General features: G+C 33.9%; 3 protein-coding genes and 2 pseudogenes across 3 annotated transcripts; 3 read left to right on the top strand and 2 right to left on the bottom strand.

Moving 5' to 3' along the window:
- Positions 1-1024: 1024 nt before the first annotated feature.
- LOC147935172 (uncharacterized) lies at positions 1025-3233 on the bottom strand (annotated as a pseudogene).
- A 707-nt stretch (positions 3234-3940) lies between these two features.
- LOC104728734 (uncharacterized) lies at positions 3941-7598 on the bottom strand (annotated as a pseudogene).
- Positions 7599-14521: 6923 nt separating this feature from the next.
- On the top strand, positions 14522-14992 carry LOC147935171 (glutathione S-transferase T2-like). Its single transcript, XM_087472891.1, has one exon. The coding sequence runs from the start codon at positions 14522-14524 to the stop codon at positions 14990-14992; it is 471 nt and encodes a 156-aa protein (XP_087329017.1).
- Positions 14993-15273: 281 nt separating this feature from the next.
- On the top strand, positions 15274-15919 carry LOC147935170 (uncharacterized). Its single transcript, XM_087472890.1, has 2 exons — positions 15274-15506; positions 15589-15919. The coding sequence occupies exons 1-2, from the start codon at positions 15274-15276 to the stop codon at positions 15917-15919; spliced, it is 564 nt and encodes a 187-aa protein (XP_087329016.1).
- Positions 15920-16670: 751 nt separating this feature from the next.
- On the top strand, positions 16671-18876 carry LOC147935169 (uncharacterized). Its single transcript, XM_087472889.1, has 3 exons — positions 16671-17010; positions 18425-18567; positions 18664-18876. The coding sequence occupies exons 1-3, from the start codon at positions 16671-16673 to the stop codon at positions 18874-18876; spliced, it is 696 nt and encodes a 231-aa protein (XP_087329015.1).
- Positions 18877-23234: the final 4358 nt, after the last annotated feature.

The following is a 23234-nucleotide window of genomic DNA, read 5'->3' as shown; positions in this document are numbered from 1 at the left end:
TCTTTCGACGAAAATAATTTCTTTTCTATTAACTTCCTACCTTTTTTTTTTTGTCAAACAACCTTCTCCTTTCAATATTTTGGGATACAATCCAAGTCCCACATATGAAGTTTGAAAATATAATCATTAATATATAAATGATTAGGGCCAATCCACTAATTGCCAATTGATTTTTAGTAAGAAGTCCAAGATAAACCCAAATTTAACATGGTAGCAGAGCCCAAGGTTTAAGTTCTTGTGGACCTAGCACTACAAGAGATATGTACATTGTTAGCGCAGAAAAACTGCTATGGTAGGTATTTCACAGCGAAATCGCAAATGCTGTGACATCGACAGCCATGGTAGGTGTCACCCATACGATAGTGTTGTTTGCGTATGCTATGATTGGCAAAGATACTATAGCAATATTTCGAAGCTATTATTTATTATTATATAACACGTAGATTTTTGTTATCATAGGTCCTTCTACAGTAGCAATTATCTTTTGCTTTGAAATATAGTGGTGCAACATGATTTCAATGCTATAATATATTCTTATATAATAGCTTTTGAGAATTGTTATATATAATATACTTATAGCATTTTTATTAGCTGTAGTATATTGTTTCAGAACAAATTATCAGAGCTATGATATATGAATTGAATTGTTTTTTTTTGTCCAATTATATTTGTTTCCAGAAAGCTATAAACCTGTTTAAATCTATAAACCAATTAACAGAACAAGTAGAGATTTAAATTATTAAACATAAACCTGTCTCCAATTCAACATTCAGAACAGAAGTCTACAAAGTCATTCAACAGAGGTTGTAAAGTCTGAATCCAAAATACATAACATTAGGCATATGTAAGTTGAGTAATTAGCTTAGTCTTAACTAATTAAAACTAGCTAACTTGGACCAAAGTTTCTTCATTCCCTGCAACAAGCAACAATGTATTATATCAGTTATTTATATTAGTAGCAGTCTATCATATGTTAAACGAAAACACAAACATAACACAAATTACTTACCTTAGTTTCATAAACTCAAAAGATGACCAACTTATCCATCGGCCAAGCAATAGATGAACCGAGTGCATCTCTCATGTACCTCGATTTCATCTGATGACCTCCACACTGCTGCATCATCTATCTTTACTACATCAACCCATACTCTAGCTGCATTTTCCCCCAAGCGAACAAAGTGGACTTTAAGGTCTGGGTCGATTGAATGCACTCGTCCTTCAGCAACAACCTGCTTCTTTCCACTAATATCCAGTAACTTGCACTTCTGATTTTCCTTGACAGCTCCATTTTTACGCTGCCATGTTAACAATATTAACCAGTTTACAACAGATAGAATAATAACTAGAATGGTTTTCTAAAATGATGTATCAAGAATATTTACTGGAGATCTTCGAAGAGGGGCTTGTGTAGCAAGTTGAGTTTTTCTTACATGAGATTTTGGACCTGTTGGTGGAGACTTATCAGTAGTATGTTTTGAACCTGTTCCTGAAGTTTTCTCACTACTTTCAGACATTTGGAGAGAGGATTTTTGACTTGATGCATCTGGTGCAGATTGAATGACAACTTTGCTGGCAAGCCATGCTACAAAAGATTTAACACAGTCCTCAAGGTATGCCACATCAACCGTAGGCCTCCATATAAATGTTTCAGGCTGAAACACCTTATCAACAAATACTTTGACTGCAATTGGTCCGATAGGAATGTCGTTAACTAATGCTGTTGGTTCTTCCATCTGCCATCGTCCTTCTGCAACAACTACATCATCTGCAGACAAATCCAATAGTATGCATTTATTCGGCGAATTTGTGATTGGTCCCTATCAAAGTCATTAACACAACAATCTGATTATGTTAACTAATCATTCTTCCAAATAATTCTACAGCCATGATACTATAGCAATATTACGGTGTAATATCTTCAATTTCGAGCTCCTTTTCTAAGTTAACACACTTAGAGGCAGGCCATGCAATCATCTGTCCAACAGCTTTATCAACTGTCAACATGTTATGCGCAGGTCTCCAAAGGAACATTTATGGTAAAATAGCAGTTTCAACCAAAACTTTAACATCTGATGGGCCTAAGCGACAACCATTCACTAACTCCTCCGGATCAGAAGAAATAATGCGTCCCTCAGCAACATTTGCATCACCACCAGTCCAATCAGTCAAAACATACTTAGGTCGTGATTTTTTGTTCACAGTCTATAAAATTACCAATAGAGTACATATCAGACAGTATATAGTAACAAATAAATAATCACGCATCTTATATAAATTACTCACTTTAGCAGCTGAGTTTTCACCAACTTCAGTGTCTTGTCCTTGCTACAAATAAAAAAGCATAGTTAAATCTTGGATGCTAATTCAGCATGTTAATTAATGCATAAATAGTTAAGTGTCTAACCTTGTTCTTGAGAAAGTCAATTATATTTTCTAATTCATTGACCTTTTGCTGGAGATGAACATGCTTATCTTGCAATTCAGCCATACACTTATGATTCACTTGGAGACAAGCTAATTTGGTCTTAGACATGTTTCTTCCCATTGCCCTCATTCGACCAGGATTATCAGGTCCTAACAGTTGGACAAGTGTATCGTCTGTTTCATTGGTTGTAGTTGGTGTAGTACCACTAATAATCTCAGCTGCAAATTACAATTTCAAATGATCACACAACGCACAAACAATATTCAAACCATCAGAGCAAGGCAAAATATATAACTCACAATCTTTTCAGCCGCATTCGTATTCACTGGTGTACCATCTTTCTTGGTACGGGACTTGACCCAGACCTTTAGCCTTGTCACCTCTGATGGGTTTGTAGATTCCTTTTTCTAAACAAAAAAAAAATTACTAGAAAGAACAAGTATTTAAAAGTAGAATGACCATCCTAAAAATGGATATATTTAAAAGGATACTGACCATATCTTCTGTTAGTCTATCCATCCCTCTGCGACTACATGTGTGAAGAATCTGTTTGCGCCTTCTTTCCTTATAGCTATCGCTTATAACCTAATAGATGAATAATTATTATGTAATCTATGATATAACAAAGAAAGTCATTTATTTGTAGATGCATACCTTGAATTCATTGCTAGTTTTATATTTGACAAATTTACGCCACTCGAAAGGAGATATATTCTTAGGTCGCAGATTCATCCTCTCTTGGTTAGTATTAGCTTCTCTTATCGATTTGACAATGCCTGCTTTATACCCTCCATAAACATCCCATCTGCTTCAGCACTGCAACCTTTTGATACCCTTCATCTACTGCAAACCTTGCCTGCATTCATTACAGGGAAAAAAAGTTTGTGTATTTGATCGAAGTTAACTAAGTAAATGAAAATGACATACCTGAATAGATTTCCAGAGAACTATCTTGATGTCGTCACCTAATTTGGGCCAACGATCAATTGTGATTAGAACGTGTTTCCGTACCAATGCGCCTACATATGATGCCATCTTAACTGACCCTTCACCATAAGGCTCTCCCATCATAGTGTACAGTACTTGAACTCCTGGTATTTGGATCCTTGGCAATTTCTTTCATCCGTGTTGGTCCTCGCTGTCTCTTACTCTTTCTTTCAACAGGAACAAATAATTCAATTTCACCTTCAGGTTCTTCTTCTTCAGGTTCTGCATCAACCAATGCTCTGTAATTGGATCCTCTAAAGGATGGTCATCTGGTAGTTGGAATCCAGATTCTACAGGTTCTGGTTCAATAGTACGCACAAATTGTACCTCCTCATTGAATTTCTTATCATCACCCTTTCTTCCACGCTTTTTATTTGTACGTGTCATGTCAACTCACCTGAAAGTTAGACATAATAAAGAGGAAATTAGACACAATAAACCGGTTATGATTTGTCATCAAAAGAAAATAAAAAACGTGGAAGAAAAAGCACAAAAAACTAACAGACAGAAGACAAAGCACACATTTCACACATATATTCCTTCACAATCTGTTCGCTCATTTTCAGATTCATCCAAGTCAACACCAACATCAATATCTGGTGGCAATGGCCTAATGTCTGCTATTCCATCTTCAAATTCTTTCTGAGTGTATCTTCTTGAAGGACCTCTCATAGCCACATACCAACTCGATGACTCATTTTCCCTTGGGTAAAACACTTGCTTAGCTTGAGAGGCTAATATGTATGGATCCCTTGAGAAAGAGACCTAACTATGATTCAGGTTAACAAGTGTGAAACCATCTTCTACCTTAACTCCATTTCCCCTTACTGCCCATTGTCAACGGAAGAGAGGATCGTAAAACACATTATAGTCCAACAATATAATGTCAGTTACTATCCCATAGTAAGAAACCAAATCCATCACTTGTGAAGTGTCCTTTGCACTAGACCTACAAATTTTCGTAGCCTCATAAAGACACCACTATTCTGACTTTTGTTATCAACTGATACTGTGTGAAACCGCTACCCATTCACAATATAACCTGTATACGACCGTGCACAACTACGAGGACCATATGCCAATCACTTAAGTGTTTCCTCATGTCTATTGGAATCAAGAGGTATCTGTAAAAAAAAAAGAAATTGATTGAGATCAGACAAAACTATAGAAACAAACAAGACAAATATATTATGACTAGTCAGTGCTAACTAGCCTGTTCTTTTAGCCATGATGCAAAATTCTGAGTATGCAAGCTTCATAAACTTGATGCATCTCGTCTACATCTTCCATTCGATTCTTGTAGATGCTGCAGATGTTCACTTGGAAGATAACAAAAAAAAACAAGAAGGGTGAACGACAACCATAATAATTAATATACATAAATAGAAATTTGTGGCACTTACTCAACATAAGGATCAACGACAGCCATATTTTGTATGACAGCCATATGGCCCATTTTCTTCTCCGTTTTAGTAAGAGTGATTGGAGTGCCTGCAGATATTGGACGTCCTTCCAGAATCATGTTGTTCTCAAAGTGTTTCTATCCATATTTTCTTGAACATTTGTAGTCTTTTTCAAAAATTCACTACAAAACCGGATGCATTCTTCTGAAAGATAGCATTCAGCAATACACCCCTCTGGTATTGCAGTGTTTCTCACATAGTCTTTAAGAACTTTCATATACCTCTCAAATGGGTACATCCATCTAAAATGAACTGGACCACCTAGCCGAAATTCACGTCCTAGATGTACTGTCAAATGCACCATGATATCGAAGAAACTTGGAGGATAATTTCTTTCAAAGATGCAAAGAGTTTTAACAATCTCAGCTTCCATTGCCAATATCTGATCCCTATCAATTACTCACTGACACAACTGATTGAAGAATGCGCATAAGCATATAATTGCTACCCTCAGACCTTTGGGTAACAAACCTCTAAGTGCAATTGGAAGAAGTTGTTGCATTATCACATGATAATCGTGGGATTTCAGACTTGTGACCTTCCAGTCTTGTAGTGATACGCCTCTTGATATGTTTGAGCAGTATCCATCTGGGCCTTTGAAATCAAAAAGTCGCCTACAAAATATATTTTTCTCTCCCTTGGACAAAGACCAAACTGCTGCATGTAAGTATGTTCTTTTTCCTTGTGTTTTAGGATGCAATTCCTTCCTAATACGAAGGACCTCCAGATTTTTGCGAGCATTAAGACCATCCTTAGATTTCCCACAATGCAACAATGTCGATACTATACTCACAACCACATTTCTCTCCACATTCATTACATCAAGGTTATGTCTTACGGGTAGCTCCTAACCAACACACAAACAATAAACAAAAATAAGTCTCAAACAAAGCCTAATTGATAAAATCAATAAAACAGAACATGACAAAAGACTTAACACACCTCCCAATAAGGTAGTTTGAAAAAGATTAACCTTTTCTTCCATCTTGATATCTCTTCCTCGTCTATCTCTTCCTCTTCATCTTCCTTAGATTCACTAGATAAATCCTCACTATCAGAACTTAATCCAGTTGATGCCATCCTTTTTCTCTTACATGTAGACTGTTTCAAATTGCCAAAGTTGTTTTTGAAAATTTTCAAGTGTTGAGAAATTTCCTGCCCACTTAATACTCTTTTCTTTCTCCCATGTTCAGCTTTTCCATCAAACCAAGACTTCTTCCACCGAAAACTATGTGTTGGTGGCAGACCCTTTCTATGGCACATGTAGACATGTTTTCTACTAAACTTCAACCACATACTTTCTGTATTTTTCCCACATAAAGGACATCCCATTTTACCCTTTACTTTGCAGCCTACAAGATTCCCATATGCAGGAAAATCACTAATCGTCCATAGCAGCATTGCCTTAAGAGTAAAAGTTGATTTACTAATGGCATCATATGTTAACTCCCCATCGTTCCACATATGTTTTAGATCCTCAATGAGTGGTTCTAAGTAGACATCTATATTATTACCCGACTGTTGTGGACTAGGAATTAACAATGTACGCATGATGTTCTCCTTCTTCATGCATAAGTTAGGTGGCAGATTGTAGTTTACTAACATAACAGGCCATCAACTATACATGGTATTCTTCATGTTGAATGGATTAAATCCATCAGTGGAAAGTCCAAGCCTCATATTTCTTTCTTCAGATGCAAATGAAGGGTATTTAGCATTCATCTGATCCCATGTGACTGAATCCACAGAGTGGCGGAGTTTTCCATCGTTACTCTTGTTATTAAAGTGCCACCTTAAATCCTTAGCCATATCCACAGACCTAAACATTCTCTTAAAGCGTGGGATTATGGGGAAGTACCGTAATACTTTATGAGGGACACCTTTCTTTACTTCTCCAGTATGCATGTTAGTCTTCCATCTTGAAGCCTTGCATTTAGGACAGTTCTCAAGCGTCTGGTACTTCTTACTGAATAGGATGCAATCATTGACACATGCATGAATCTTCTGGTAACCCATATCAAAGGATTTCAAAAATCTCTTCACCTCGTATAGTGATGTGTGCAGCACATTATCTTCTGGTAATATCTCCGGCAATGTCTCCAACAGATCATTGAAGCTCTTGTCAGACCAGCCATTTTGTGTCTTTAGTCTGAACAGTGATACAATAGCTGACAACTTGCTATGGTTGACACATGATGGATATAAAGTTGTTTCAGCATCTGCAAGCTTTGCAAGGAACTCATCTTCTTTCAAATCCTCACCCTCTGCAATCTGACTAAACTCATCCGTATTAGCAAACTCCTCATCCAGATATTCAGCAGCTTGATATAAACCAAAAATCTCATCATTCCACTGACTTTGATTGCTTTCACCATCAACCACTGGATTCAATTTTCCATGATGATACCAATCAGACCGCATCTTATATGCTTCATCCATTCCTCTTGTTACCAGATGATCAACTACAATACTGCCAGCGTGCCGATCTATATTATGACAATCAATGCAAGGACATACAATCAAATCAACGTCTCCCATATCCGCAGAGACAGCTCGTACAAAATTTGTAGCCCCTCTCTCATACGCAGGATCAGCTCTTCATTTTTTTTGCAGAGTTAACGAAAAAAAAAACCAAGTAATGTCTCCAAACACCTACTAACATCTAAGCTACATAACTAAAATTCTTACCTGCAAAGATGCACCCAATCCTTGTCCACCATTTTAAGTTCTAACCTTAATTTAAACCTTTAGAACCAATTAACAAATAACTCAAACACATATAATAACTCAAACACATATAATATATAACTCAATCAAAACAATCTCTATAATTCTGTATATTTTAAACCAAGCTATCTGAAAACACACACAAAAAAAAGACAACAAACTCGATTGGTTTACAGAATCAAAGAGAAGATGGTACTAACCTGTTGTGTGATAAGAGAGAAAGATAAGCTTCAAAATCCCATTGTTTTACTCGACAACACTTGCAAAACAATATAATATTACAGAATCAGTAAAGTTATAATAAATCTGCAGATTCAGAGAACATATGAAGCTAAAACAGATTCAGATAACATATCCAACAAACTCGATTTTAAGAAAAATTCGCAAAGAACAGACATGCAATAAGAGGAGATTCTCGACCAAAACATATAATAACACATACGCATGTGGTAAACCAAATCGGATTTTCAGAACAGATCCAACACAGACACAAAAAATCAAAGTTTGTGAAAAAACGATTTTCAGACGCAACAAGAAGAGATTCGGTAATAAATTCAAAGTAAAGGAAAAAATTAACAGAGTAAGATAGACATTTGCCTTCGATTTGAGCTCAACGATGACAGATATTGGTGTAATTAGGGCTGCCGATAGTTCCGGTGATATCGCGGCTGATTACCTTCTACGACGGAGGCGACAGAGGTGACAGAGGTGACGGCGGAACCAATTTTAGGGTTTGAGAGAAAGAGGGAAAACAATGCGGCAAATTGTTTTTTTTATCTCATAGGGTTTATCGAGAAAGAAGGAAAAGAGAATGAAGGCAAAAAATCTAATTTTTGCCTAAGTATTTGGCGGAATTAGAGATTTTAGTTTCCCGCTTATTGAAATATTATTATAGCGTTACTAAAAAGCTATTATATAATAACCAAAATTGTAACTTACCTTCAATAGCAGTTGAGGAAACCGTGCTATAACAATGTGCTATCAATGTAGAGTTTTTTTTGTAGTGTAGAAAAGTAGATACAAACATGCCTCTTGTTAACCCAAGTAATGGGGGCCCAAGAAAGGGTTTACTATCGGTCCAAGTGGGATCGGTTCGAGTTGGAGTTATTATCTCGAGGAGGCGTGTTAATATCCCACATGTGGTTCTTGGTTTGAAGGAGAGATTGTTGGGATACAATTCAAGTCCCACATCTGAAGTTTGAAAAGATAATCAGAAGTAGAGCCAATCCACTAATTGCCAATTAGTTTTTAATAGGAAGCTCAAGATAAGCCCAAATTTAACACAATATAGATTTATTATTGGACGCATTGGCTTGTAATTGACATCCAAACAAAAAAGAACTGCCAAATTAGTTGCTCCAATCTTATCGGTGTGTTGAATGAAAATGTAAATTAATTATATTCCAAGAATCTAGTAACAATCCCAATATTAAACTATTTGGTGCCAATCTTTAATAATACTAGGTTATGCTACGCGTGAGTTTATTTGATATACTTTGGTGAAATCATATACGATTGATGATAGCTATAAAAATCTTGTAAAAATATTAAATTGTTATTAAGGCAAAAAAATTGATTTCAAATACACAATTTTAGAAATGATAAAAATCAATTGTGTTAAGAAATCAAATATGATTAAAGAATAATGAATCAATCTTCTTTTCTTATATTTAATTATCCAATAACACATATGTCACTACAAGAAAACAATGGTTTTGTGATGGACATATATATAGCTAATCCCTCGCAAATCAACAAAAGCGAGAGATTTGCGAGAAACTGACTTTCCTCGCAAATCGCTTCTCGCAAATTGGTCAACGTTGCAAATCCCTCGCAAATTTTGCGAGAAAATAATTCCCTCACAAATTAACCGCAAATTGCGAGGAACTAAATCAATAGCAGATTCCTTGCAATTTTGTATCTAGTAAATCCCTTGCAATTTTGCGATGCTTTTGCAACTATTTTTTCCGTCGCAACCTCTTAACTTTGAATCATAATAATATTGCATTTTTCATTTTGTTTTTTTGTTTATACCTAATTTTTCATTTTTGAAATTAAGAAAGCAAACTGCAAATTTAAACTTATGAAAATCTAAACTTATGCAAATTTAAATTAGTATTACTAAGTTTAGAAAATTCATCTAGTTTACAAAAAAAAAAAAAAAAGTTTTAACACATTAGAAAGAGAGGTTCAAAGGTTCTAAGAAAAGAGGTTCCTCCTGTCACAAATATTGAATATTTGTTTTAGAAAAACCATCAAAATAATTTTAAATAATTAGTCAAATTAACTTTCAAATATATTATAATGTTCAAAGGTCTTATCATAGACTTTTCTATCGTCGTACCCTTCGAAATTGTCTGATTTTGCATCTTCCTCTAATCATTAGATATCGTCTACTATACTTCCCTATGAATATGATCAATATCTTGTATATGTTCATTACATTGAGACAAATACATCTCCAACTATTTGTGTTTCACTGCCATATCTTAAACTATAATTCCTTTAATCCTTAATACTAATGTAATTATCGAAACTAAACGTGTTGATTCACTTCATAGAGAAGTATAAGACATTTTAGATGGATCCAAAAGATATGTGAAATTCAACAAAAAAGAGTGAAGTTTTATAAGTATTTATAAAAAAAAATTATTTCAGAATAATTCACCTTTTGAACACTCAAATGTATTTCAGAATAATTCTATTAAATTTTGTAAATATTTATAAATAATTTATTTTCTCATTTTGCAATGGATTTGCTATGGTTTTCGCAATTCAATCGCTTATCCATAGCAATTTTGCTATCGATTTTGTCTTCGCAAAATCATCGGAAGTTTGCAATAGATTAGCAAAACATTTTACCTGTCCTGCGAATTTGTCGCTAATGCCTCGTAAATGAGCAGCGGAAGTGCGAGGACCGCTTCCTCTCGTATTTTTTTCATATTCATCGTTTTTCATATTTTTAGATACTTTCTCACCATCTTCATTGTCCGCTACTTCGTCATATTCTTCTTCTTCCTCCACATCTTTTTCACTTTTTCGCATCCTCTCCATCTTCATCTATGTATAACATTCACTATCATGTGGTTAAAAACAAAGCAAGAAATTTAAAACCTTAACCAGACATAGTTCCATAAACCTATGAGTTAACTACGCGAAACAACATCGTTCATTTGACCTTCTTGTAACAACCGCGAACCGGATTCCCGGTTTGGAAGGTGCATCGATCGATGAAAGGTCCGTTTTCGCGAGACAAGTTAAGTTAAACGCTCATTTGGTTGCGTTGTGGGTTAGGAAAACCCTTGAAGTCGAGTTTAAAAGGAGGTTTTGTCGTCCTTAGTCTAGTTTAGTCGTCTTTGAGAGAAAAAGAAGAGAAGAAGTGTTCTTGAGCGTCCTGGTGAGTTTTTGGGAGATTTCTAGCTGTTCTTGGGAGATCTGAAACTGGGAAGATGTTAGAAGCTAGCAGGGAAGCTGTTCTTCGTGGTTAGTTGGTCAGATTCTTCTTTTGCAAAGGTGAATTCATGACAATGACTTATCTAAGCTTGAGATTTCTCATATTTTCGTGTTCATGTGTTATTTAGTTGATTCCTTGGTTTGTTAGAATGTTTTTGAGTCACATGGGGCTTTGTGACTTCTTTGTGGCATTGGATCGAGTTTGATGTGTTTAAGAACAAAGATCTGGCGAGGAGCTTCAGAAAAGACGATGCTTGGCATGTGCGTCGATCGATGCAGTGCGAGGACGACGCGATAAGACCTAGGAGCATCGGTCGATGCCATGGAATTGTCGATCGATGCAATTAGGTATTTGGCGAAATGTTGAACATGCATCGATCGATGCATTGTTGATGTTGGTCGATGCAACCCTAGTCAGTGTTGGCGGATGTAGTGGTTTGGTGTAGGTTGATAATATTTTTGATATTGCAAAACCACATCCGTAATGGTAAACAAAAAGTTCGCCCCAACATTTTCCAACATTTTAAGAGTGATGATACACGAACTATATATACTTTCAAAGTTCATAAAATCGTCGCACCAAGTTATTGAGATTATGTTGTCCTGATAACTAATAATATTATAGAGTTTCTAAAAGAGTATATTGTTTCCCTTTTTAAAAATATAAGTACCAAGTTTAGCACAACATATTTATTTTTGGACAATTTTTGGGTTCACCCCATGGGTGAACCTCTTTTATTCACCCTCTTTTATTCACCCCTTTAAAGTAAAGGAAACAAATCTTAATTAAGAAAACAAATTTTATAGATCAGTCAATTTTGAAATTGTTAATTTTAATATTATATTACAGTTTTTAATTATGACAACTAAACTTTCACTATTTTTTATAAAGCCAAACCGACATATAATTTTGTTTAATTGTAAAATCTAAACTCTAACCACTCTTTTATAAACCCAAACCGACATATAATTTTGTTTAATTGTAAAATCTAAACCGTAAACACTCTTTTATAAAGCCAAATCGTCAATCGACATATAATTTTGTTTAATTGTAAAATCTAAATTCTAACCACTCTTTTATAAACCCAAACCGACATATAATTTCATTTAATTGTAAAATCTAAACCTTAACAACTCTTTTGTAAACCCAAACCAACATATAATTTTGTTTAATTATAAAATCTAAATCCTAACCATTCTTTTATAAACCCAATCCGACATATAATTTTTAAAATTATAAATTTAAATCATAATTTTCTTTTATTAACCCAAACCGACATAATTTCATTAATAAAAAGATCTACATAATTTGTTTTGTTCTTTTATTTTAATTTTGATTTATTTATTTAGATATAATATGACATGGGATATTGTTGTATTCTGATTGGTTAATTAAGAGGGGGTGAATGAGAGTTGTTCACCCTGAACCAAAATTTTTTCTTTATTTTTAGTCTCTGAACCTGTCAAAGCTTTTATGTGGCCTAAAGGTAGAAAGATATATATAACACTTTCTAACCTTGTTTGTACTTTACGTTGTATTATTTGTTTTCTAAACTATAAATAATGATGCTAATGGATTTAAAAACAATAATTTTAACGTTAAACCACACTTATTTCTTTTTTAAAATAGAGTAATAAAAGTGTAATTCTCTTAATAAGTAATAACTATAATAAAATCTCACATAACTATATATTTGAATCAATTGAAAATTTATTTATAATATTAAGTGAAATACAATAATACTTGCTCTTATAACGCTAGAGAATATAATTTAAGAGATATATGCACTTGCAAGTTGTTGCATCTTGAGACCATGTGCAATGGCGTAGTTTTGGGCCGTCTCCCGGCAATTGTTTTTTAAAATTAAATCAAAAATGGCCAAATACTGAAGAATCGACTCTTTAAACGCGACGTTTTTTGTCCGTCTACTTGGACACATGGAAGGTAGTGATTGGGAGAAGTCTTTGGGTAGGGTTAAGCAATGGATCCACATATAACAGAAGTTTCACAGCAGTTTGAGAGATTCAAGGCGGCGTTTGCGAGGAAGGATTACGATACCTGTAGTGATCTGTTTTCTCAACTTAAGGTATACATCTCTCTCTCTCTCTCTCTCTCTTCTTTGAACCCTAATTTGTCTCGATTTCTCTTCTTTGCATATATATCTGGTTTATCGATTGAATTTTAGGTGAATTGATGGGGTTTGTCTCGAATCTATGATAGCTTTGATGTATTGAAGTGAAAAAATTAGGTTATTAGAGAGATCTTTTAGAAGAAGAGTGTAAGTGCTGATTTCTATTTTAAGGGATTGTGAATGTGAGTAAAACATGTAGGGTTTAATTCTATATTGCAATTGAACGGTGATGATTTTTTCTTATGTTGGTGGTTTTTAATTGTTATGTTCTTCAGGTTCTTCTGACCAAATTCACTAGTCTTCCTCCATTGTTCGAGAGTTCACCAAACGCAGCTCAGGAACTTACTATTGCAAGTAAGGTTTCTGTTTTTATTATTGGGTTTAGATGACTTGTTTCTGTTTTTATTATTTGCTTTGCCATCAATTGCAAGGGGAATTTTGAATGCTACTGATGCAGTTATCAAGTAAAATGAATTAGCAAGTAAAGACACCAATGCATCCATAGTAATACCTACTTCATAGCTTTCTTCTTCATATGTGTTTATGCCACCTTTAAGTTGAATGAGCCAGTAAAGACTACTTCATAGCTTTTGTGAAGTGTACTTGTCATAAATTGTGATTAGACTGTGGTTGTTAGCTCATTATGTTTTGTTACTTATTGCAAGTTACCTTTTAACCTATTAAACCCCAATCATCTTCTGATTAGACTATGGTTGTTAGCTCATTATGTTTTGTTACTTATTGCAAGTTACCTTTTAACCTATTAAACCTCAACCATCTTCTTTCTATTTCCATCATAAATCTCTTTCATTTTGTAACCCCTTCTCAGTTCTAATCGCGTCTCTTATCTAATCCATTCTCTTATCTAATCCCTTCTCTTCTCTACTCATTCTCTAAGATTCTTCATATGGATTCTACGAATCCCTTTTATCAGTCTTCTTCTTACTTAAACCTTCTTAACAGTCAAGAAGAAGGTGGTATAAATGAAAACTTTCATTTTGAAAGTTATCCACCTTCTGGACAGAACATGTCACAAATGCCTCCTCTCAGCTCCCAACCTTCTGAGGCGCCACCTCTTTCTCAAGAAACACCATTGGAGCGCAAGGAGAGAAAGACATGGGCACCTGCTGATGATGATCTCTGCATGGCTCAACACTTCAAAGGATGCCATTGTTGCAAATCAACAAAAGAAAGGAAGCTTCTGGCAAAGGATTAGCCGGTACTATACTGACTCTCCTCATGCTAGAAATGGTGGTGAACAGATGCTGGTGACACATTGCAAGCAGCGTTGGCACAAGATAAATGACCAAACTAACAAGTTCTGTGGGGAAATGGTAGTTGTAGAGAGACTGAACAGCTCTGGTCATTCTGAAAATGATATCCTAAAGAATGCACATGATATCTACTTCTCTGATCATAAGAAGAGGTTTAACCTTGAACATTGTTGGTGTATGTTAAGGTATGAGCAGAAATGGCTCAGCCTTAACGCTATTAACACGCCTCCATCTCAGCCTGCAACAAAGAGGAAACCAGCTGCTGAAGGTTCACAAGCATCAAGCTGCAATGTTGAGGACTATGAGAAAAGGCCAGAAGGGATCAAGGCTGCAAAGGCAAAGAGGAACAATGCTCAGTCCACAAACATGAAGACTCTTGCTGAGTATAAGAGCATGTGGGATGTCAAGAAAGAGGAATTGGCTGAAAAGGAGAAACTACAAAAGCTGGCCATCCTAGACACTCTCTTAGCCAAAAAGGAATCCTTGAATGCAAGTGAAGAAGTTATCATGAACAAGATAGTGTCCTAGTATTTCTGATATTAACTATGTGTTTGTTGTTTGTATTTCTTGCTTAAGTTTCTATGCATTGTATTTCCTGTTTGATTTGTATTTCATGTTCTTGTAACTCGGCTTTTGTATTCCATGTTTTAAACTGAATCTATATAAGTCTATTATCTTATCAATATATTGTGTTATCTGTATTATTATCTTAAGTCTTAACTCACTTAATTAGATTGTGATTTCTTTTTAACATTTGTTCTATTAAGTTTAATCTGCTTCTTCTTGTTTATCTTCAGGTTAACTCAGAAATGGGCCAAGACTATAGCTACTCTCAGCCTGATTCATCATATCAGTATGATAGGTACTCAGAGGATACTGCAGAGAGAGAAATAGAAGCTTTGATTCTTATGGATGAAGCAGAGAGTACGTTCATCAATGCTGAACCGAGTCAATACCCACCTCAACCTGAGGTTGAGCATGGATTCCCCAAGGTATGCTACTGTGGTGCTCAGCCTATTCTATCCAACTGCTACAACAGAAGGTATGTGATTTTAGCTGTTCTGTTTTTAATGTTATTGAAGTTTAAGTTTTACTATATATGATAACTCTGTTACTTATTGCAGGTTCTTCACATGTCCAAATGTTGATGATGGAGAGATGCATATTCACAAGTGGTGGGATGTGGCTGTAATGGAGGAGATGAGAGACAATGATAGGCGATATGAAGTGATGGCTGAGAAGGTAGATTACTTAACCTTCTTCAATGACTATGAATCAGAGATCAATCAGGTTAGGGATCAGAGTTATGCAACTGAACAGAAGATGGTTATGTTAGAGAATGTAGTTTCTGAGCTACGTAAGGAAAATAGGTTTAGAAATGTAACTGATTTCCTGGTTGTTGGTGTAATGGCTATTGTGGTAGGTCTTCTAGGTATCTTGTTCATGTCTACTTAAACCAGATTGGAGACATTTAGTTAGGGTGTAATGACTCTGCTTTTGTAATGGCCTTTGTATTTGTACTTGTTTTTACACTATAGAGTCACAGATTCTTCATTATAAAGTTGAGGCTCACGGGTTTTGAATCTTCGCATTATGTACTTGTAAAAGAGTCAGGATGTACTATGTTTCTTGGCAGTATTTATTTTTAATGTCACGGGTTACACATTGCAAGCAGACCATAATGCAACACCAAAGAAAACATCACGGGTTACACATTGAAGCTCACTAGTCTTTCATTATATATATGCGACCATAATGAAACACCAAACAATATCAAAGCAACAAAACATTCACACGAGCTCTCATTCTCCTCAATACAAGATCTCTCTTTCTCCTCAATACAAGATCTCTCTTTCTCCTCAATACAAGATCTCACTTTCTCTTCAATACAAATTGACTCTTTCTAAATTTTTTTATTATTTGAAATGAGATCATCTTCAAACCATTATCACTACCAAGGAGATGATGGTCATTATCACTACCAAGGAGATGATGGTCATTATCACTACCAAGGAGATGATGGTGATAATTTTGATGCTTATTTACAAAAAAATTATATGTTTCGCATATTATTCTGGAACCAAAGAAGCCAAACGAAGGGATTTTTATCGAGAGAAACCGGGAAGAAGGCCACAATAATCTTTGGAATGATTATTTCAGTGACACTCCAACATTTCCAGAATATTTATTCCGGCGACGGTTTCGCATGCACAAGCCATTGTTCATGCGTATTGTGCAACATCTCTCTACCGAAGTCGAATATTTCCACCAAACCCAGGATGCAACCGGACGGGCTGGTCTATCACCTATACAAAAATGTACTGCAGCAATTCGTCAATTGGCATATGATAGTTCGTCTGACAGTGTTGACGAGCACGTACGAATTGGTGCTTCAACAGCTCGAAAATGTTTGCACGAGTTTACCGCCGGCATCATCCAAGTGTTTGGCGATGAATACCTAAGACGTCCTATACCAGAGGACCTAGAAAGACTACTCTATCAGAATGAACAGCGTGGATTTCCCGGTATGGTTGGGAGCATTGACTGTATGCATTGGGGGTGGAAGAATTGTCCCACGGCTTGGAAAGGCATGTATTCACGATCAACCAAAAAATCGTGTTGGAAGCGGTAGCTTCGTATGACCTCTTGATATGGCATGCCTTTTTTTGTAACTTTGTAATTTTTTATGTTTTCAATGTTAATGTTATATGTTTTATTTTTATTAAATTTTTACTGTGAATATACTTTTTAATTTAAATAATTAATATTTAAACTTTCAAAATATTATTATTTTATTCGGGGGACCAAATACAAATAGACAGCAATGCTCATACTAAAAATAAGAAACTTTCAAAATAATAATATTAAATTTGGAGGACCGAAAACCATGGGACACCAATGCTCATGCTCTAAGACTTGGGAGAGAGGACGTTGTGAAGAAGTTTTTTTTTTTTTTTTTTTAACTTTGAGAAAAAGTTGTAAAACAAACATCAGGTTTTATTTGTTATTATAAAACATTACATAGAATTAACATTTAGGTTTTATTTGTTATTATAATATAATAAAATGACATAATAAATTCAAAATAAAAGACAATAAAAAGAAGGTTAGTTGTAAAAGAGAAGAATATGTTCCACCAAAAAGAGAGAGAGAAGAATATGTACCCAACAAATCAGCTAAATATAAATGTAATAATTTGGGTTTAAAACTAAAGAAAAGAAGATAGATCATGTATTTTAAATCCATGCTTTAAGGCTGCACTTAGCTTAGTAAAAATTGTTTTTTTTCCTTATCCAAATATATTAATTGAGAAGTACAAAATTAAAAGTAACCTTAAAAAGTGTAAGAAATTACATGTAATTGCCACTAGAAATTGTTAAAGAAAGGCTAAAACAATAGAGGCTATAAAAGATAATTAGTAATTATAATTATTTAAAATTAATAATCCTACTCGACTACACAACCTATTTTTTTGCGGTAATTAGTAATTTAGTAATTATTTAAAATTAATAATCCTACTCGACTACACAACCTATTTTTTAGCGGGGTTACATAGATAATAAATCCAACTAAATCAAATACATAAACAAAAAAATCGAAACAAAAAATATCCTAAGAATTAACAAAATCTTTACCCTCTTAACCAAAAAATCTCATAAAATACATCCATTAATTTGTTTCACGTCTCAAAAACTTTATTCCACTATCAAAATCTTTATCTTCTTTACAAAAAAAAATCATAAGATATTTTCTTAACAAAATCTTTATCCTCTTATAACTAAAAAGAAGAATATACTCTTTAAAAAAACCAAATACCGTATCTTTTTAAAAGATACTCACAACAATATCACTAGAATACAATCCTAACCATATAATCATCCTTCACCCTATAAATACAGACCATCATCGAATCATCCATTCAAACATTTACTAAAAAAATATTAGCTTCAAACATGTTAGCTTTACCAAAACCTTTCACACCTTTGAAAGAACTTAAGCCTTTTAAGAATTCATGGCGTATACGCGTTAAAATTCTACATATGTGGAGGCAATCTACACTTACTGCTGGTGAATCCATGGAATTCATCTTAGCTGATGAAGCGGTATGTTATTTTTCCATATATATATAAATATATATATAAATATATATTATATGCTCATTATTTTTTTATTTAATTTTTTTTTTCTGTTTCATATAGGATGATAGGATGGAAGCTGCTGTTAAAAAGGACTTGATCAAAAAATTCGAGGATGGAGCTTCTGAGGGGTCGTGGAAAATCATCCAAACTTTTGGACTAAATCCATCAACTGGTCAATATCGGGTTTCACACGAACGCTATAAGATCAGTTTCCAAACCGCTACTACCATGACCCCAACTGATCCTGTGTCTAAAACAATAATGAGAAGATAATCAATATTGTGCTTATTCCTAGGATGCTATTATCGCCATCACACACTAGATTGCCTTTCAAGATGGGTCGAAGACAATTTCCTTTATCAGTTGCTTTTGTTATGACCATCAACAAAAGTCAAGGTCAGAGTTTAAACCATATAGTATTGTACTTACCAAGACCGGTTTTTTCTCATGGACAACTCTATGTGGTAATGTCTAGGGTGAAATCAAAAGCAGGTTTGAAGGTGCTTATTACAGATAACAAAGGGAAGCCATAAAAAAAAAACAATGAATGTTGTTTTCAAGCTATATTTAATTTTTCTGTTTACATGTTAGTTACAAATTCTTACTTACTTCAGAACTATAGCAAGGATTTGTCTGTTTTTTCTAAACGAAGTTTTAAACTCTTTTATTCATTGTTATATCCTCAGTTTTTCTATTAATGTTATTTTCTCAATAAACATTTTAAAAATTGAAAAAAATTCCAAAGATTCTAACCCAACAATTTTTGTCATAAACCATTATATTTTTCAAAAAATTTCAAAAATAAAATGTTCAGCCCCCGGTCTATTGCGGGTTAGTACCTAGTTAGTTGTAATCGATCTGTCCATTTTTTTTTTGTTAATATACAAGTGTAATCTAATAATCATGTGCCAATAAGAAAAAAATAATTTTTATTAGTTCTAAAATAAAACGACCCGATTTGTTTTTTTTATAATAATAATTTAGTGATATCATACTCACTAACCACCTAACCACATTCAGACCAAACAGCGCAAATAACCAAACATTAAACCAATGAATTAACCAATAACCAAATAACCAGTATTAATTCCATAACCACTAAACCAATAAACCAATCTAACAAAAATCAAGAACCAACAATCCTAGACAACATTCTAAGGATTCAACTCTAGCAACCTAACAGGAGCCAAACAACAACCAATCAAGCCACTAGAACATTCTCCTCTTCGTTACCTTGATTCCACGATCACACTTTGCATTTACCTGCACCACAAACACAAATTGAAATGCATGAGTATGTCATAAACACTCAGTGAGACAAACCTTCCATCTATTGGGCTATCCACACAAGCAACTGAGATTCTAATGTTAAACAAGCAACAAAGAAACACAAACAAATCAGGAAAAACAAGTATCGGCCGCCTGCTTAAAGGGTTGGTGTCGACCGACACTGACTCTTGGTGTCGACCGACACTGACTCTTGGTGTCAACCGACACTGCCTCTCAGTGTCGATCGACACTGCTCCTTGGTGTCGACCCGGAAACTCTCGATCCGACACACGCCAAGTCTCCGTGCCGTCAACATCTTGGTGTCGATCGACACTGACTCCGCAAACACGTTCATCTCGAAGTTGAAAGTCAAATCTCCATTTCTCTCTATCTCCAATCCATCCAAAACTCGACCAAAAGCCACATGAAGGCATAGGAATCATGTAGCCACCTATCAAACAAGAAAAACACCAAAAACAACATAAAACAAGCAAACCAAAGGAGATCTTAGGCTTAGATCAGCCATGGTCATGCACTCACCTCTTTCGCAGAAAGCTCTGACCCAAAAATGATGAATCTAACACCTTAGAAAGTTTCTCCTTCGTTCCTATCACTAGATCTCCACTTCACAGAAACAGATCTCCCAAAACAAACCAAGAAAACTCACAGATAGCTCTAAACTCTCAAGCGTTCTCTTTTCTCCCTTTGTTTCACTCTGAAATCGGCAAAAAGCGGCCTTTCCAAACCCTCACGTCGATTTCTGCTTTAAATACGTCAGTTAGAAATTTCCAATTGAACCAAACCAAACCAAAACAATAATTTAAATCAACCCAGTCAAACAAGGAAAAATGGTGGTGTCGACCAACACCCTCCTTAATGTCGGGTGTCGGTTGACACCTCCTCCCAAAACCGTCACTTCCGTTCGCGGATGTTACATAAGATATATAACCTAATAACCATAGACGCTACATAAATATAGGATATACGATATATACTCACTCAATTTGTTTCTGCTATATAAAGACATATAAGTCTAGGAAGAGAGTTTTTGCCAAAAAAAAAAAGTCTAGGAAGAGAGCCAATTTTTTTTTGTTATATCGTTTCATTTGTTTCAAACATTATAATATCTTAAGACTCAGATCCTTGTGATATCGCAAGTTAAATTTCAAATTTAGAATTATATATTAGAACATTATTTAAAAATAATAAAATAGTTTGAATAGATGCTAAGAATAAAATTAAAAATTATTTTAAAAGAAGAAAATAATATGTAGAGTTAAAACTACATAAATATAGAACATATATAACCGTGAGTTAAAAACACTACTATCAAAATAAAAACTTATAAGCAAAATAATATTATAGCAAAAAGACGCAACTCTAAGTTAAAAATTATTAAATGGAAAGTCATAATGATTCGAAGCAACTTTGTAATTTTTTTTGTATTTGTTATAAGTATAAGATATTTTATGAAGATATTATATTAAAGAGTATCAAGCATTATAACATTTATTGATACTTATATCACTAATAAAAAATATTATGACGAAGTGATTCTAATTGAGAATATAAAACGAAAGATTATATAATAAGTAAATACTAATTTCTGATAAAATAATTTTAAAATAAAATTATTTCATCTTGAGTGAAAATTTATCGACAAATAATTATAATAAAAATACATAAGTTCTATAAAAAATTATTGAATAGTTAAATCTTACAAAACACATATTTTACAAAGAGTTACGATTAATAAAATAAATCGTAAGTTACATATTGAAACTTAATTAAATTTCTATATTACTATAATCATTTTTTAAAATTGTAGTTTAATTATAGAATAATGTTGGACATTAGATATTAAAATTTATATTATTTAGATTCAATATGAAATAAAATGTTTGTGTCAGCAAACAATGATTTTTTAGTGATTAAAAAATAGACAAATATATATAAAGAGTTCAAAAGACATAAAGATTAAGATAAACATAATTATTGGAACGAATAGTTGTGAATAAGATATGGTGAAAATATACAATTCTAAAATGAACAGATGTAACTGTATAATTTTTTCAAAATAAAAATAAAAAAATATTTTACGAAAATATACAACTAAAAATCGCAACTGTTGTTGACATTTATTTATATTTTTATTATTATATAGATTTTTGTTGTCAAGTGTGAACAAGCAACTAAGATGATCAACATACTTGCTTGTTCTATACAGTGAAGAAAGACACTGCACAGTTACGAATTGTCTTATCAATTTTGGTCATGATAATGTTTTACTGCGAATTCTAATTTTACAGTTTGTTTCCAATTCGGTAAGAAATAAATTATCATCGAAGCTGAACTGCTAAATAGAAGTAACGGAAGAAAAAAGATCGGAGAAACATATGAAAACGATTAACACCAAAATGAAAAGTATATGCAGCACATATGTACCAAGAGCTCAAGAGAGTTGTTGGAATATTCCGCCTACCTTCTGGATGGTAACCGATACTGATCCATGTAACTTTTTGTTATGGCCTACCACAAGACAATGCTTGCCCACTGCCCACTTACAAATATGGTCCCTGATCTTCCACATAAGCTAACATAGCCATTGTGACCGACTCTAATACTCATTAGACGTGTTCGTTTTATAGACTATTGTTGTGATTGTTTTTGTACGCTGTGTATCCATTAATGTTGTTTGTCTTAATTAGCCATTTCTGATTTTTATACGGATACATAAACGGGTTTATTTATACTCTTATGCCTCAATAAAATATCTTATAACTAACGAATATTAATTAATATGAAACCTGGTTCAAAGAAATTAAAACAATAATTATTTAATATGTACTACGTAGGATGTATATCTTTTGAGTTTTGAAAATTATTTTAAACACCATTCAACTTAGAAAAAATATACCAAACCACCACTTGGGGGATTTTTACATGTTTCTTTTCCTAAGTTGAATGGTGGATTGGGGTTCAAGTTAGTTATTTTTTTTTTAATAGAAAAAAAAAACTGTATACCAATTCACCATTCAACTTAGGAAAAATATTTTTAAACACTCACTTGAACATCAATCCACCATTCAACTTAGGAATTTCTTTTTGAACATTAAAAACTTAAACACCAATCCAACATTCAACTTAGGAAAAACATGCAAAAATCCCCCAAGTAACAAAATATGCAAGACCAACCTCGTGCGATCAAATAAAATTACAAATACAACAATGATCAGGGTCAGATTGACGTTAGTTGTTGATATGATCGAGGTCTTTTTTTAATGCACTTCTTTTACCACTTGGAAGTTTTTTTTGTTGCATTTTTCACCCCAACTAAATTCAAGAAGTGAATAAATATACCT

Source organism: Camelina sativa, chromosome 11 (assembly GCF_030686135.1).
Source record: "Camelina sativa cultivar CO46 ecotype springtype chromosome 11, ASM3068613v1".
Lineage (NCBI taxonomy): Eukaryota > Viridiplantae > Streptophyta > Magnoliopsida > Brassicales > Brassicaceae > Camelina > Camelina sativa.
Note: the sequence above shows the minus strand (reverse complement) of the source record. Positions and strands in the feature narration are given on the sequence as shown.

Coding starts and splice junctions, on each gene's coding strand:
- LOC147935171 (XM_087472891.1), top strand. CDS start 14,522: ATGGTAGTTGTAGAGAGACTGAACAGCTCTGGTCATTCTGAAAATGAT.
- LOC147935170 (XM_087472890.1), top strand. CDS start 15,274: ATGGGCCAAGACTATAGCTACTCTCAGCCTGATTCATCATATCAGTAT. Junction 15,507..15,588: donor TCCAACTGCTACAACAGAAG/GTATGTGATTTT, acceptor TACTTATTGCAG/GTTCTTCACATGTCCAAATG.
- LOC147935169 (XM_087472889.1), top strand. CDS start 16,671: ATGCACAAGCCATTGTTCATGCGTATTGTGCAACATCTCTCTACCGAA. Junction 17,011..18,424: donor TATGGTTGGGAGCATTGACT/GTATGCATTGGG, acceptor CAAACATGTTAG/CTTTACCAAAACCTTTCACA. Junction 18,568..18,663: donor TCATCTTAGCTGATGAAGCG/GTATGTTATTTT, acceptor TGTTTCATATAG/GATGATAGGATGGAAGCTGC.